Source organism: Heptranchias perlo, chromosome 20 (genome assembly GCF_035084215.1).
Source record: "Heptranchias perlo isolate sHepPer1 chromosome 20, sHepPer1.hap1, whole genome shotgun sequence".
Lineage (NCBI taxonomy): Eukaryota > Metazoa > Chordata > Chondrichthyes > Hexanchiformes > Hexanchidae > Heptranchias > Heptranchias perlo.
The window spans coordinates 47,604,094-47,621,434 of record NC_090344.1 but is presented as its reverse complement, the minus strand read 5'-3'; the positions used below and the strand labels follow the sequence as shown (position 1 = coordinate 47,621,434).

The following is a 17,341-nucleotide window of genomic DNA, read 5'->3' as shown; positions in this document are numbered from 1 at the left end:
CCAGCAAAATATATCAAGCATAGCTCTATACAAGATAGGAGAGGCACCAGTAATCCCATGTGTCACTTTCGGCAGTACAAATTAGCAGTTTCTCTTCAACAAAACTCTATGGAATACTTGGACAATTAGCATCCTGAGAATTATTTTCCTCGGTATCAACATTCCCCGTAACAAACGTCCAACATGTAGTTTATGGTTTTTTCCAAGTCTGATTAAAAGCAACTGGTCCATGCTGATGCTAAGAAGACAGCACATAATGTAGAAATTAGCCAGTGTCCAGGCTCTATGCAGAATGATGCTATCAGGCAGATTTGGTGGGGGTTTTTTTTTGATGAGGAGACAACGTTCAGTTCTGACTATCAGCAAGTAAATAATATATGCATCATCCATACAAATTACTCCGCTTATCTTCAGTCTCTGAGCAGTGTATGTTGATCGCAAACACAGCCAGAGGAACTCGTCCAATGCATCGACTCGTACCAGTCAAGTCAAAGTATTCAGTGATCTATTTTCTGAGAGTTGGCTGCTGTTGCAGGAGATTCATGTTGAACCTTTCTTCTCTCGGAGGTTGCCAACATCTGAAGTTAAAAGGGTACAGGGAAGGGGATGAAACAGATAGCTCTTCCACAGAGCTGGCACCGGGCATGATGGTGTAAAGTTCTATGATTCTGTAACTTTGGGCATAATTCACGTCCATGAACTCATTCCGGCACTGAGCCATTGCTGGCTTTCAATTTACTCAGTATTCATCCACCACCCCTTCGAGACCGAGCTATTCAGAAAAGAAGGCTTCCCCCAATGGATCAACAAGTTTGGCCAGTGAATAGCTGAGCCATACAGAGTAGGAAAGTCCCAGGTTCAATTGCCGAGTTGGCTGATCTCAGCCAGAGAAGCAACAGGGGTGTTACAGTTGGCCTCAGTGTCCCTGAGGTGGTGGGGAGGGGTGTGGGGTGTGGGGGGCGGTGGGAGGAGGAAGAGATATCAGCCAGTGTTCCTGGATCTGATAGCTTTGCAGTGGCCCCGACTGATAATGTGGACAAAATTGTTGTGACACTTCCTACAATCGAATACCCAGCCCACACTCACGGTCAAGACTGTCACATAAATAATGGCTATTTGAACAGAGTCGAGGAAGGCAATCTGTGACTGTGGAACTGCGTGTTCACAAGAAGTCAATGCCTTCAAGAGAGGAGGGGAGGAAAGTTGTTGAGAGAGAAAGAGAGAGAAGAATGCCCTTGATATAAAATTCAACGCAGACAGGGGACCCAAGACATGGACGGTAGTCTATTACGATTTATTGTACATTCCATCGCTCTTAAATCTTTCCTTTCCCTTCCCAGGGAGCAAAGGTTCACCGGTATTGCGGTGTTTGTTCTGACAGGAGTCTCTGTGTTTTTGGCTCCAATTCTGAAGGTAAGCTTTTCAGGCAGATTAGCAACCAACCTGAACCATTCCATTGTGACGCTTTTAATAAACCTGCTTCCTTTAATCGCGAGGGAGTCTGTGCTTTTTAAAAAATGGAACCAAGGGTTGCCATCGTATTATTCATAGTTATCCAAGCAAGAAATGAACATACAGATGGGTTCACTAGCTTCTGCCTCATCTTTGAATTCATTGCTGTATTTATTAGCTGATGCTCTCGTTAAACCATCCGATTAAGATACCAGTCGTATGTGGCAGAGTTGGTCGTACGTTTCTCTTTGCTTAACTTTTGTCTCATTAATGAAGACTATTACCACAGACATATGGTCTGATCCCAATTTTCTGTCAATGAGGCACTGGAACTCAACATCAGAGAATTAAATGGCTCATACGGTCCCCAGTCCTGTTTGTCGCACATTCTCTCCCTCTCCCCACCAGCCGAGATCGGAGGCTCAACAGGAGGAACTGCAGGTCCACACCTGCATCTTACCACTCGCTGGAAGTACATGTTGGCACATTGGCACAATATACCACCAGAGAATTAGGTTGCCACAGATTGGGAATAGGACCACTAAGGATTTGATTGGATAATCTCTGATTTTAACCATTTTTTTTAACAGTCTTCAGCAGCGACATGTACTTTTATCCAACACTAATGACTTCCTTTGTTCATTCCAAGTACATTCCAATGGCAGTGCTATATGGAGTCTTCCTTTATATGGGTGTGGCCTCTTTAAATGGTATTCAGGTAGGTTTGTACTTACATTCATTGAAGTTTTCTCTTTTATTGCCTTTGATGAACGAGCATCGTTAGCATTAAGTTATCAGTCAGATTACCACCACTGGAAAAATGGATAAGGGGAAAGATGCTCTGGATTTTTGAATTACCAGTTGACTCCTCTGGTTACTCATGGACAAATACATTCTCTCCCTCATTCTGTGCTTATACCCCCCGACCCCCTCTATTTTTTATCTCCTGCTTTCTGTGTTTATCTTTCACCCTTTCTTTCTGCTACGTTTCTCATACACCTTGCCATTGTCTCTTCATCTCATTTTCTCTCTCTTTCTTCAAGTCTCTCCTTCCCTCCATCTCCTTTCTTCTGTCTGCCTCTCTCTCTCTCTCTCTCTCCATGTCTCTTGTCACACTTTCCTTTTTTTCGTCTCCCCTCCCATCGCTACTGGCACTCAGGCTCCAACCCTCTGATATATAATAAAATAAATCACAACAGTAAAACACATACCAGTTTATCAATCCTCCAAATTACAACTTAGAAGCGGTCCAAAATTCGAGTTGCATTTGGATAAGTGAACTTTCGTGGGTCAGGTCTGCACACAGGAGCTCATGTCCTTAATCCCAGATGGATCCCAGAGCGTAGCCAGGCTGAACACCAGAGCTTGACAGTTTTCACTGCAGTACAACTTCTCACAGCCGCTGACCCTCCATCCTCAGCAGCGTTACCTGGATTCTGGCTCTACGTTCATTCCTGCTTACACCTTTTAATATAATGTGCACAGAGGGCGAGCTAACATCATCTTATATTCACGACATCAACTGTTGAAACTGCCAGAAGGTGTACAGGATATTTTTGAGGCAATCCCCTCGTGTGTAATCAAACAAAATACTTTGCAAATGAACAACTTAAGTTGGATCACCTGTATTGCGATTTCAGAGTTTTGTCTTTGTTAAAATTTCCCTCTGCAGTTTTGGGATCGGTGCAAACTGTTCCTGATGCCGTCCAAACACCAGCCAGATTACACCTATCTTCGTCACGTGCCCCTCCGCAGAGTTCACTTGTTCACCGTGGTGCAAGTCATCTGTTTGACTGTTCTCTGGGTCTTGAAGTCCACTGTAGCAGCCATCATTTTTCCTGTCATGGTAAGAGGTGGTCAGTCTTTTACAGCTTTTTATTAGAGCATCCCAAGCAAGCTTTAAATTACAACAACAACTTGCATTTATATAGCGCCTTGAAAGTAGTGAAATGTCCCAAGGCGCTTCATCAGACAAAAACTGACACTGAGCCACATAAAGAGATATTGCGACAGGTGACCAAAAGCTTGGTCAAAGAGGTAGGTTTTAAGGAGCATCTTAAGGAGGAGAGAGAGTGAGAGGCAGAGAGGAGGAGAGGTTTAGGGAGGGAAGTCCAGAACTTAGGGCCTAGGCAGCTGAAGGCATAGCCACCATTGGTGGGCCGAAGGAAACTGGGGTTGCGCAAGAGGCCAGAATTGGAGGAACGCGGAGTTCCATGAGGGTTGTAGAGCTGGAGGAGGTTACAGAGGCAGAGAGGGACTAGGCAATAGAGGGATGTGAACATAAGGATGAGAATTTTAAATTCGAGACGTTAATTAGAAATCAAAACAATGCCAAAATTAGAATCACATTTGGAGAAGCCAACATATTTTGGTCAGATATGCAGACAGGCATTCATGTCTTTAACCCCAGATGGACTCCAAAAATAGCCAGAACAATGCCATCCAGCAATTGTTAGTGAAATCCAGTCATATCAAAGTAAACACTCATATCTCCTGAGGGGGCTTTGACTCTGACCACAAACCCAGTCCATATTTTACATGGTTTCCAACTGCAGTAACATGGGAATGGTTTCCATGTTTAGATTGCAAGTTCATGAGGCATTGATCTAAATCAGAGAACAGCGCCATTTCCAGGCTTGGAGCTTAACACTGGCCTCTAAGCACGGATACGAGAAATGTAATTTATAGGATAATTGGCAAAAGGACCAGAGGGGAGTTGAGGAAACATTTTTATCACGCAGCGAGTTGGAATGCGCTGCCTGATAAGGCGGTGGAAGCAGATTCAATAGTAACTTTCAAAAAGGAATTGGATATATACCTGAAAAAAAAATTGGCAGGGCTGTGGGGCAGGGGAGTGTGACTAATTGGGTAGCTCTTTCGAAGAGCCGGCACAGGCACGATGGGCCGAATGGCCTCCTTCTGTGCTGTACGATTCTATGAAGTATAACCGGTTCAATTCCCAATCACCTCACTGTGCTCTCACATGTGTAAATTATTTAGCTTTAAGTATATTTTTACTGTCTACTGTTGTTGCAATGACTGCTCTTGAAAAATGATTCATTGATTGTGAAGAGTGTCGGGATATCCTAAGGACTTGAGAAGGTGCCATATAAACTCAGTTGCTTGCTTTCTTACTCACACTCTGTTGGGCAAGTAATTAGACTCTTCCTCTTTATCCCAAATAGGTGTGAACTTGTACCCAGTGAATGTTTCACTTTGCAGTTGAGCTCGAGAGGAATAGTTTTTATTTTGGCTGCTTTGGTTCGATTCTACAATTTGACATTTCCATTTGCCTCTTTCCATTTATCACGGACATCCTTGCTCGGAGTCTCTGCAAGGGTCTTGTTCTGAGCTCCACAGCAGAAGGGGGATGGGAGAACATGTGCTTCCTGTTAAGAAACATTAAGCAGTGGTGAAGGAACAGGACCTCACCATGGCGAGGATTAGAAGGCTTCTGCAGAGGCTGCCTGGTGGCACGGCATATTGATAAACCCAAGTGCCGTGCCACGAAATGGCCAGACCCAAGAATGTACCTTCAAGTCACCATCTGGTGAACATCCTTAGATCAGGGTTGGGGGAAGAAAGGAGCTTACTTCAGACACTACTGAAACCCACAGCTTCAGGCTCCGTCCAACAATGTGGTCACAATACAAAGTTGCTCATGTGGGTCATCGTGAACAGTCTCTTTCCGTCATTGCATGGCATACCCCACACATCCAGTTTCTACAAGCTTTTCAATTTTGCTTTTTGGAATTCAAACACTAAACATGAAAGTGGAAAAAGTTACTGACAAAAGCTCCCTCTGGCAATCGTTAAACTTTGCAAATACTGTGATTGGGGAAGAATTGCATTCCATGTTAATTTAGTTCAGCAGTTTGTAACAGTTTTCCAGAAATGTTGACCTGCAAAGTCTTGTACTTATTTTCACCAACACGCTAGATCCTTGCACTGATCCTTGTGCGGAAGATGCTAGACCTGGTTTTCTCCCAGCATGACCTTGCATGGTTAGATGACATCCTGCCCGAAAAAGACAAGAAGAAGGTTGATGACAAGAAGAAAAACAAGTTGAAGGTCAAAGACCAAGACAGAGATAGTGCCAATGAGGTGAGCAACACAGCTGCATTGAAATACTCACCATTTCTCCATCTGATTTACACTCTTGTATTTTTAATGTAACTTTCAACCCTCCTGGTGAACAGATTCACAATCGGAAACAAGCTGTTAAAAGCGCTGGTACGAAACCACACAGCTACTGTTACGCCAGTCACACGACCATTGATCCAAAGGACTTAGTTACAGCACCCGAAACCTGGCTTCGGCTGATCAGATTGAAGTTGCCTCTCTGAAGCCAGTTAGGGTCCATACTGGCGAGTTTTAAAGTGTGGGATCCATAAGACCACCCATAAGTCAGCACCAACTTCCTGGGCTCAACCTCCAGACACATGTAGATTATCACAGCTCTCACTACTGGGCAGGAAAGACGCATCACCCTGTGCTGTGGCAAAGCACAACTGCTTCAACAAGCACCTGGATCCTGGCAAAGCACTGGTGCGATATATGCCAATCTGAGTGGGTGGTGTGCAGTCTCTGCCTTGCCTGCCACAGTCATCCCAAGAACCATTTCAGCAGCCCCCACCAAAGAACTGACTGGGCACAGCCTAAAAAGTTCACAACTTCACAACGAAACCTAGATCAGGACATTCCCCCACCCACCGCCGCCCCCCCCCCCCCCCAGAGCCTTAGCCAACAGCCCCCTCATGCAGAATTCCTGCATCACAACCCTACGAGCAAACTCACTGCACAACTGCATGAGGGGGTGATTCTGTGATGCAGTGTATCCAATGAAGAGCGAGACTCACAGGGAACACTGAGCACTGGAATCACCCTGTACTGTCGGAACACACGGTAAACTGACCTACCAGACATGTAAAGGCAGGCAAGTTATTTATGTTCCTCTAAAATTGAAGCAAAAGCTTTAAATCTCACTCAGCAGCCACAAGAGCACAGGGAATGGAGGATCTTGTACTGGTGAAGTTAGGGGTGAAAAGGATTGAGCAGATTGCTGGGAACTTGACTCTGCCTTCAGCCCACGCTGTAAAGGACTTGGGAGTGCGTAGGATGTAGAAAACTAACATTTCTTCCATTCTGAACGTTGACGTTTTCTTTGATCGCTGTTCGATTGGTAACCGACAGCCCTTTCACACCTTGTCCAAAGTAGCGATTCTTTATGTGTGAGCCGAGACAGCAATTGTCGTCACGCGACTCGATTACAGTGGTTATCACAGCCAGGCCCAATCCTCTTCTCATCCAATGCCCACATGGGTCCACTCTCCGGCAGAAGTCGCTGGATGGTGATGAGGAACTAATCGTCCCTCACCCAGAGGGAAGTCAATCCAATCGGTGTTGTGGTTATTTCACCAGAGATCAGAATCCAACTTGCAACCTTTTGTCTGATGTTTTGATAATATATCCGCATTGCCTTTACCCAGTAATTTAGGGAACTCAACATTGGCATTTTTAATGGCATCGCGGCAGCAGATGCACTGGGTTTTATTTCTGACATGATCTATCATAGGCTCAGGCACACCTACTGGAAGTACAATCTCCCCTCGTGTCCAGTCAGGTGTTAAAACCTGCGACAGCAATGACAGTAAATGGTGCTACCTGGGACTGGTCAACACCGAGTGCAGGTTACGTAACCAGGTCACCTCCAGAAAGTGCCAACGGCTTTGGGCTGATGAGCCCCTGGAGGAGGGTCAGAGGGACCTCCGATGGGGGGGAAATGTCATCAAAGATCTAATCCTCAGCCTGAAAACCGTAACACAGCTGCCGTACAGAACAAGTCAATGAAATATCCACCGTGGACACAACACCAAGGTTCATGTCCCTGCCTTATAAAGAGCGGTGGAGGACAATCGCTCGGACAATAGTCAACTGGTGACAATGGTGATGCTGCTGTTATACCCACCACCAAGTTTAAGTTCTGGACGCATCATCCATTCTATGTGTTCGAGGAAACACAACATTAATTCTTCACTGTAAATCGTGTGGAGCTCACTTGCAGTCAACATTTGTTCAAATAAAATTAAATCTGAACTTCTTCCCCTGAACTTAGCAGTGTTTATGTATTTCAACAATATTGAACTATACCCTGGCCTTATTTGAAAGCAGTAGCCTGAATCCCTAAGTTAAACTGCAGTCTGTAATCACTCCCGGGAATCCATTAGTTTGCATGTAATCTATCCCCACAGTTGGATTGGATTCCTGCCTTGATGCTTCGGAAGATGGAAAGCCTCTTAATGCAAGATTATCCCTTGGTAAATGCAGCATCACTTGTATTGCAGTGCACTCTGCTGGTCACGGAACAGCACGAAGCGAAAAGCAAAGTCCAATGTATGACGAGTTCACTACTCATTCATAAAATGACTCCGTCCCTCACTTAAAACTGGTGCATTAGAAAGAATCTATCGAAGCATTTTTCCCTCCCCCACAGAACAACAACAGCTTGCATTTATACAGCACCTTCAACGTAACAAAACGTCCCAAGGCGCTTCACAGGAGCGTAATCAGACAAAAATTGACACCGAGCCAAAGAAGGTGACATTAGGACCAAGAGTTAGGTTTTAAGGAGCTTCTTAAAAGGAGGAGAGGTAGAGAAAATGCTGACACAGGTCCATGGGCACTCATAGCTCTCCACTCCCTCACCCAAGTCATCATTTATGATCATTTAGCATTGGCGCTGGGTATGAGCAGGTTATTTTCCCTGAGGGTCTCACAGCTAATACTCATCTCGTCCTCGCCTGACGTGCACACATATAAACTTCTCAGCACAATCACTGGGTAACTGTTGGGAGTGGGAACCTTGGCTGATCTTTTTCCCTCTGCTCACCAAGGACAGAGGCCAATTCAGGTACCCTCTTCCACCACAAAATCTGGAATCTTCCTGATCAGTACAAGGAAAGCCCACTCATTTCACTGAAATTTAAAACGTACTGGAACAATTATCTGGAAAAACTGACCGTGCAAAGTGATTTCTAAGCTGTCACAAGCGGGGTCACTCAGAACTTTACGTGCATCAGAAATTTTAAAAACTATATAGTAAACAAGATGTTCACAGCCAGCGAAGGGATTCAAATTGCCTCCACCTGTGGGCTTAAACCCACATCTGGATCAACTCATAACATGGCCTTTATTTGCAAATTGTTACCATTGATGAGAGGCGTTCATTGTGAGGAGAAACAACAGAAACTGGGGCTCTTTTCATTGCAACAAAAAGAAAGGGAAAAAAAGACTTGTATTTATATAGCGCCTTTCACGACCTCAGGATGTCCCAAAGCGCTTCACAGCCAATGGAGTTCTTTTGAAGCGTAGTCACTGTTGTAATGTAGGAAACGCAGCAGCCAATTTGCGCACAGCAAGATCCCACAAACATCAATGTGGTAATGACCAGGTCACTTGTGTCAAGGGCAATGGCCAGGAAATCAGGGAGAACTCCCCTGCTCCTCTTCGAAAAATGCCATGGGAATCTTTTACTTCCACCCGAGAGGGCAGACAGAACCTTGGCTTCACGTCTCATCCAAAAGACGGCATCTTCGTCCGTGCAGCACGCCCTCGGTACTGCACTGGAGTGTCAGCCTAGATTTTGTGCTCAAGTCTCTGGAAGAAAGAGGAGAGGAGATCTGATAATGATGTTCAAACTTTTGAGAGGATTTCATGACGGAAATCAGGAAAAACTATTTCCACTGATCAATGAGTCGGTAACTAAATGGCACAAATTCATGATCATCATTAAAAAAAATGAAGGGACAGGTCAGGGGAATTTCACTTAAGGAGTGAATTGTTAGTACATGCAGTGCCCGAACAGGAACAGTGCTGGAAGCAGAATCCATAATGGCTTTCAAAAGGGAATTGAATAGACATTTGAAAAGGACTAATTTACAGCGTGTGAGGAAAAGCAGGGGAATGGAACGAAGTGAGTGGTTCTTTCAGAGAGCTAGCATGGGTGTGATGGGCCAAATAGTCTCCTTCTGCAGTGCAGAATTTTATGATTCTATGATGCATCTGTAATCAGCGCTCATCCATGTGAAGATGTTCAGCCAACTGTTCCATTTGCTTTTTGTCCATTCTAACACCTCTCACAGCAAGATGGTCTTCAGCCTGGATACGTAGGAGCTTCCATTCTGAAGATCACCTGCAGAAAGGTCTCAGGCAATGCTGGTGAACTGACAATAGTTTTGACAATCATATTTTCACAGGGCACATTTTAAAGTTACAACTGTAATTGTCGTTAACTCGAGATGACTTTTCTTGTTCCTTCAGTCTTCTGATTTGGCTACAGTGCTTGTAATGTAGATTCACTACGACTTAAACCCAAATTTTAATATTGCATTTAAGACGACGCACTGGTGGGTCCTTACCTCTGTACACTGATCAGAACCTCTTAGTTGACCACAATTTAAACAGAAGCACTGGTCCAAGCCCACTCAAACCTCTCCACCCAGTGAGCAGGCAGGTCATTTACCCCAAGGCTGGAATCTCCCCCCAAGTGCGCTATCCATTACTATCTGGCAATGGATTCCACGGATTCCTGGGTCCAAAATTTAAGAGACGAAAATTAACTTCAGAATCCATAGGTAGCCGCCTCTCCTTTTTCCCGACAGGAATACCTGTAGCCCAGTGTAGCACATGGGAACATTTTGTCCCTCTGTACATGGGTGACTCCTATTCTTTATAAAATGAGGTACAGGGCACCCTGAACTTAGCAGGTCCTAACTAGGCTTTGCTTGGTACGACCACACTGCTGATTCAACAATTGGATTCAACCAATATCTCCTGATGTCTCAACAGGTGAATGTACAACATGGGCTGCACTCGCTATTCGGTCCTTGGTGATTGCTAAGTTGACCGATCTCAGTCAAAGATTCTTCAGTTAGCCTTCTCATCCTCAGACTAAGAGAAAGAAAAAAGTGGCCAAGTTTCCCAATCCGAATTGGTGCTCAGTGAATCCAACACAGTTGTCATGGCCTTCATTGAAGGTCCAGGCTCACATGTCAAGAATGGCCACTTCAACAAGGTACTTGAAACTGGACATCACGACTGAAATCACAGCCCAGCACGAGTTACCACCTTTTGGGATGGGAGCAAAAGTAAAAGGGAAATAAAAACAGAGGGAAAGTTGGATGAGAACTTGTACCCAAAAACACAGGTGGAAGGTGTCAGTATGAAGGGGACTAAATGACAACATTGAAAAGCAAAGCTGAGGTTGTTGGTCATCATCCAAACCTTGAAATTAGATTGCAGTCTGGTCTTATTCCCAGGACCATTCAGTACTCATCAACTTGTCATGTGGAAAATCACCAGGTACAAAACTGCATTCTCCCATCCCATTGCACGGTAGCTTGGCTCAGCGATGACAGTTTGAGAACAAACCTTCAGATTACCATGACTTTCTACTCTTTCAAGATACTTGTCACTTCACTTTGTTGCCAGGTTCAAGATAACAATGCTGTATATGTTGAAGTCCTAAACCTTTTGCCTGAACTTCCAGGTTTCCTTCCAGTCCAAGGCTCTCACTCCCTCAGCGCCAGTAAAGATTCCTCTGGAACAAATTGAACCACAGAAAAATGGCTCCCAGAGCCCTGCTCGTGAGTAATGTGCTCAACGACAGCTGCTTGTTATCAGATGTCTTAACTGGTTACTCAACTAATCAACTCGTCTCTTCCATTCATTTAAAGCCAATAACCATTTTCATCTCATTAAAACACTTCAACAATTTAATCATCTCTACTCAATCTAAAATTAACTACTGAATCTTTCAGCACACTCACTTAATTACTGGTATTCTGACCTGATTTTAACCATTTCTTTGCCTTGTTAATTATTCTCCCCACCTACCTTCCTTTTTTGTTGACTGTCGTTCCGCGGGCCCTTTGCAAAAGTGATTACTTTTCCCCCCTGTCGAGCCCTGGGGCACTGAAGCTAATTGTCCTAACTCAGTACTACTCTGGCTGAGGTCAGCGAATTCAAATGGCTTTCACAAATCTAGCAGATGACACTGTGAAATCTCTCATTTTATCATCGTGTGTTACTTGACAGTTGCCACTCACTTTTTGAAGGCATTATTAATTTGATTTGCATATTTCTTAAATACACCAGTAAACTTCAGACAATGAAGAACAAGCTTTAACACTTAGATCACAACATGAAGATTATACTGTATTTCATAAATGCAAAAATTAGCTCGTTGGGAACCACAAATTCTCTTAAGAAGTTCTGTAGCGGCCTGCAGCTTACAGAGCTTACCATGTTTTTGGTGAACCATAAAATAATGCACACAGAAAGCAGATAGAAAAAATACTTTGTTGTGGGAACCAAATTAGATTCAGATCTCAACCATAATCATGTGATACTTGTCTTCTCTGAAAGACTTACCTCGACAAAATATCAGGACCCACTCTGGAACTCTGTCACAAACACGTTGACGTACAACAAGAATTTACTGGTCACCCTAGCGACAGACTGTGCAGAGTTCTGGGCTTTGGAATCAACAGGGTTCAGAAAGAAGAACCGTCGTATCTCACCCACACTTTCTAATACCAAGATGAAATCACACTACCATTCACTCTTGTGTTGATAATTCCACTAGCTTTCAGAGCTGTTCACCTCCAGCCTTTCCATAGAATTGATATTTCTGTAGCCATTCTGCCCCATTCTTCCCAAACTCCAGACATGCCAAACCAATGCTCTTCCTCCTCCCTGCATCCACACTTTGTTGAAATCAAGACTCCTCGTTAACTCATTCTTTCCCAGCAGCTCAAACTGCTTCCCTCCCTCAAGTCTTTCTAGTACCACCTAATCATTACTTGCTAATTTACCTCATCTTCTCTCCTACTTCTTTCAACTTGCACCACACTGTGGGCTTTGGAGCTTCACCAAGGTTTCTCAATTTGAAAGAAATCAAAGGGTGAAACAAATGAATGAGATGTTTCACAGGGAATTGTTACAATTGAAAGCAACTGGTGATGGAGCATTTTATTTTTGGAATAACACAGAAATTGCTCAAAATGCAGAGTCAGCATCTTAAAGGTGAGTTAGGACTCTCGATGGGACCCATCCTCAGAACAGTTTCACCTGAACTGTTAACCTTTCTCTTTCAGATGCTGGCAGTGCATTTCCAGCATTTGTGTTCTGTTTCTATTTTTTGAAAATTAAGATCCTAGCTAAAGGGACAGGCCCATAACGTGGGACACCCAAAGGAGCAGGAGAGATAAGACAAATCAAGACGTTGTGATCAAGCATCACGAAGCTTTGTTTTTTTTTTAATCTCTCCTAATTTATTTTTGTCTTTTGCTGGAAGAAAAGCAGATGAAAGGGGGGCGAGGGCCTCTGCTAATGCTGCACTATCCTGGCCGAGTGGCCCAACCCAACATGGTGCCTACTGATTGTATCTTTACATTCATTCTCGGGATGCGGGCGTCGCCAGCAAGGCCGGCATTTCTTGCCCATCCCTAGTTGCCCTGAGAAGGTGGTGAAACAACTGAGTGGCTGGCTAGGCCACTTGAGAGGGCAGTTAAGAGTCAACTATGTTGGTGTGGGGCTGGAGTCACATCTCGGCCCAGACTGGGTAAAGACAGCAGGTTTCCTTCCTGTATCGCTGTGGGGACATTGTAAGGTGAAGCCATGTCTTCCCAGAGGGAGGGACCAGGATTTGCTTTAATGCATTTTTTGATATTTCTCATGTGCCAATTTTCCACAAAGTACAACTTACTGATTTACAAAAACGATCTACTCTAAACCATGAATGGAAGGTCTGACTCATTGTCCCCTCCCCCATGACTCTTCCTGAATTTTGTTCTGCCACATCAGTCATTTCATCAAACTGTTTTTGCATGTCCACGCTGGTCATTAACGACATCCCAGCCTTTCGCCCTTGACTCAGATGATAACATAGCGAGGGGTTTCAATGCCCCGTGGGACCCGATGGGCAGCAAACCTCCCCCCAAACCAGGAATTTCACTTCAAATGACTTCAGTCAGCTTGCTCGGGAACAGTGGATCCCTCTCGACCTGCAGTGTGTTGACTTGCTGGAACTCAGGGTAGAGTTCAGCTGAAACACAGGAACAGGAATAGGCCATTCAGTCCCTCAAGCCTGTTCCGCCATTTAATTAGATCATGGCTGATCTGTATCTTATCTCCATTTACCCGCCTTGGTCGCGTAACACTTAATCCCCTTGCCCAACAAAAATCTATCAATCTCAGTTTTGACATTTTCAATTGACCCCCAGCCTCAACAGCTTTTTGGGGGAAGAGGGTTTGTTTGGGGCGGGACAGGGAGATCATTGATTTTCCATAAATGGAGAAAGTCAGCTGATTTTGCCAAACTTATGAGTTTCACTATTCTCCATGGTGCTGTTTAACATTGGATGTCTCAATGGAACCACGGCCAGTTGAGAGATACGACACGAGGTCTGTTTAATGTCTTTACTTCCCTTGACCTGTGAATGTGATTGGTTACCAGGAGAAAGATCCTCTAGCTGGAGCTATGCATGCTGAAACGTCGCCAAGCAACTCCGATTCGCTCGACCGCAGGTACTCGCTGCTTTTCATTTTTTTGACCCTTTCTTTAAATGAGACAGAGCATCGCCGAGATTCCAAATACGAGTGCACGGTTTTGCATTGACCAGATTTCTGCTTCCACTGAATTCTTCTGTGTGCCCAGAGTACAGAACATAGAAACATTGAAATTCTTTTAATTGTTTGTATTACAGTAAAGAAATTGCCACTTGCCCAAGTAACAGTGATTGTGTTTCAAAAGTAATTCATTGGTTGTAAAGTGCAATAATGGAATTCCAGGTTTTATCACAAGAGGTGTAGAATATAAAATAAAGAATATTTTTGTTGGGTATGGGTATTAAGGGATATGGAGCTAAGATGGGTAAATGGTGTTGAGGTACAGATCATCCATGCTCTAACTGAATGGCGGAGCAGACTTGAGGGGCTGAATGGCCTACTTCTATCCCTAAAAGCCACAAGGTAATGATAAGCCTATATAAAACATTAATGAGACTTCAGGTGAGAGGACTGTGTGCAGTATTGGGCTCCACACTGTAGGATGGATGTTGAGGCTTTAGGAGGAGTCCAAAGCACACTCATAAGGAGGCTGCTTGGTATGAGGAAATACAAATAATAAGACTTAAAAAAATTAAACAACGGAGATCACAGGGCAATATGATAGAAGCGTTTAAATTATGAAAGGATGGGACAAGTTGATAGAAGCAGAAAATGCTGGAAACACTCAACTGGTCAGACAGCATCTGTGGAGCAAGAAACAGAGTAAATGTTTCAGGTCGATGACCTTTCGTCAGAACTGGAAGAAGTTAAAGAGTTAACAGTTTTTAAGCAATACAGAGCCAGGGAAAGGTGGGGGGGGGGAGGAAAGAACAAAAGGGAAGGTTTCTGATAGGGTGGAGGGTAGGAGTGATTAAATGATAAAAGTGAAGATGGTGCAAGGCAAAAAGATGGTGATAAAACCCCCTTATCACCCCCCCTCCCCCTTGCACCATTATCCCCTTTGTCATTTAACGTCTGGAGCAGGTTCAAACCCCTGCACTTCTGATGTCAGAGGTGGGAATGCAACCACTAAGCTAAAGGGTCACTCCTGGATGTCGGGTGAGGAGTTGATTGGATTAGCTCCGACAGTTGCATAATTCCAAGTCTCTGCTGGGGAAGGAGGCCAGGAACATCCTGACCTAGGGAGAGTTATTCCAGGATGCACTCGTGCTATCAGTTGCTAGCTACAGATCACTTGGAGGTCACGCACCTGCCTGTTCTCCAGCAAAGGTGTGTTGTGGGGGGTCACCTCAAGAAGGAGAAAAAAATACCGACTTAAAAGAGAAACATTATCTGCTCTTTTGAAGGTGCTGACTCATTTTGGTGTTTGATTCCATGTGTGCTGGCAGTCTTCTCATACCTCAAGGTGGTCATTCTTCATAGGTGAACGTCAGCAGGCTAGTCATCTGCATTGATATTATAGCGGCTTAAACGTAGAAGAATATCCCAAAGTACTTCATAGAGGCATAATCAACCATGGCAGTCCATCACAGTCCAACCTGATCTTGTCCACGCACCCTTTATTCAGTAAGCATCACGAGATCAGGCGTTCGAACTCAGGAGATTTCTGACCTCACTGTCCTGGAATATTGAGGTGAGCACTCGTGCTCTGACTGTTACCCTGGCTGAGACCAGCTCACTCAGGACAGACCGGGGATCGAGTCTGGGACTTTTCTTGTCGACAAGGCTCTGCACCAAACCTGGCAGTGCGACTTTTTTTTTTATTCGTTCATGGGATGTGGGCGTCGCTGGCGAGGCCGGCATTTATTGCCCATCCCGAATTGCCCCTTGAGAAGGTGGCGGTGGTGAGCCGCCTTCTTGAACCGCTGCAGTCCGTGTGGTGAAGGTTCTCCCACCGGAGCTCTTTGAGGTGCCCTCAAGGGAACATTTTAGAATAAAAATGTGTGTATGTGAAGGGAGTAATGTTTTCTTCTGTCCATCTCTCTCCACAGCATAACTTTACATCTCAAGATTTCTTGCCCACCCTCCCCTGCTTTCAACTACTCGCGGAACGCCATCTGCTCAGTCCCTCAGGTCAAGATAGAAATGGAGTCCGATTATGATGACACAGACACAAAGAAGGCTTCGAGAGACACTGGCAGCGAGACCACTTTGTAGCCTGGTCTGCTGTAACCTTAGAACGTAACGACAGGTCGTGTCAGGAACACTTTGTTAGCACGTGGACCTCGTGAACTGTTGATGGGCTGACAGATCAAGGCCACGGTATTCTGTATGTTAACCCTCTGAGAACTGCACAATGTCCAGAAACAATACCAGATCTGAGTATCTACCGCAAGTGGAGACTTCTGTGCATCTATGCCGTGCTTTGGCTGTGTTGTATAAAATATGTTTTTAAAGGACATTGATATTATTAAAGATTAGGAAACAACAGTTAGACAAGACTGCAGTGTATTCCAACACATTGCAGGAATTAGGAAATTGCTTTGAGGCAATTGTAACTTTTAAAACCAGTTCTCTTTTGACATTTAAATTTGATGTTGTGAAGTGGTTGAAACATTGTTTATGTAAATAGCTCCTTTGCCACTGCCTTGCCTGCAAGATTTTCTCCTTAAGAGCAATGCTATTAAGAGCAAGTTTTGCTCCATTCACTTCAACAGGATTGCAAAACTGATGAGAGCGACTTATTGCTTTTACAAACAAGTTGTTTTTAATTATATTGCACAGTGTGTTAAGTGGAGGGAATTCAGATGGTCTGTCAGGCAGCTGTTAACTATCTAGTAGATTTTAATGTCGCTTGTCAAAAGTTCCTGGACTCTAGCTTTTCTAATTGATGTTTTATTCCTATTAAGTGCTACAAAAGTGGGAATTGCTGATCAAAGTTAATGATTTTTCTTAGCAGATTAAGATTGCTCCACAAAAATCAACCATGTTTTTCCCTACTCCCTTTTTAATTTAATTTTTTTAATTGACATGACAATTCTCTGTAGAAATTACCCATCCATGACAGATTAATGCTGTGAAGGTTTTGCTGGCAGTCCATCTTCGTGCTGATGGCAGCATTTCAGACACTTGAGGAATCAAACGAAATGGACCAGAAACGTGGTGTGTGTTCGCACGATAAGGCGTTCTGGTTTTTCGGGTTTTACTTTATCCTGAATTTGGTGTAAAGAAAAATGAGTTGAAATTAGCCGCGAGCAAATTCATGCTTTTTCCAAATCAAAAAAGTGAACCCGGTTTTGTGATCAGATAACTTTCAGTTCTACCAGCGAAACAACTTTGGAAGGAAAGATAAATAAAATACTTGTAATAAATAATAAAA

The 17,341-nt window shown here is 44.0% G+C and overlaps 1 protein-coding gene across 7 annotated transcripts in view; it reads left to right on the top strand.

The window, feature by feature from the left end:
• Positions 1–17,341, top strand: part of slc4a5a (solute carrier family 4 member 5a) — an 85,453-nt gene extending 68,112 nt beyond the window's left edge. For 6 of the 7 annotated variants that reach the window (XM_068001259.1, XM_068001261.1, XM_068001258.1 and 3 more), the window contains 6 exons: positions 1,341–1,413; positions 2,102–2,170; positions 3,125–3,298; positions 5,392–5,556; positions 13,970–14,040; positions 16,014–17,341. In XM_068001259.1, the coding sequence (XP_067857360.1) occupies positions 1,341–1,413; positions 2,102–2,170; positions 3,125–3,298; positions 5,392–5,556; positions 13,970–14,040; positions 16,014–16,179 (718 nt within the window). In that variant the 3' untranslated portion in view covers positions 16,180–17,341. Of the gene's footprint in view, positions 1–1,340; positions 1,414–2,101; positions 2,171–3,124; positions 3,299–5,391; positions 5,557–10,999; positions 11,097–13,969; positions 14,041–16,013 lie in introns of all 7 variants that reach the window. The other variant, XM_068001262.1, reaches the window with a different exon arrangement.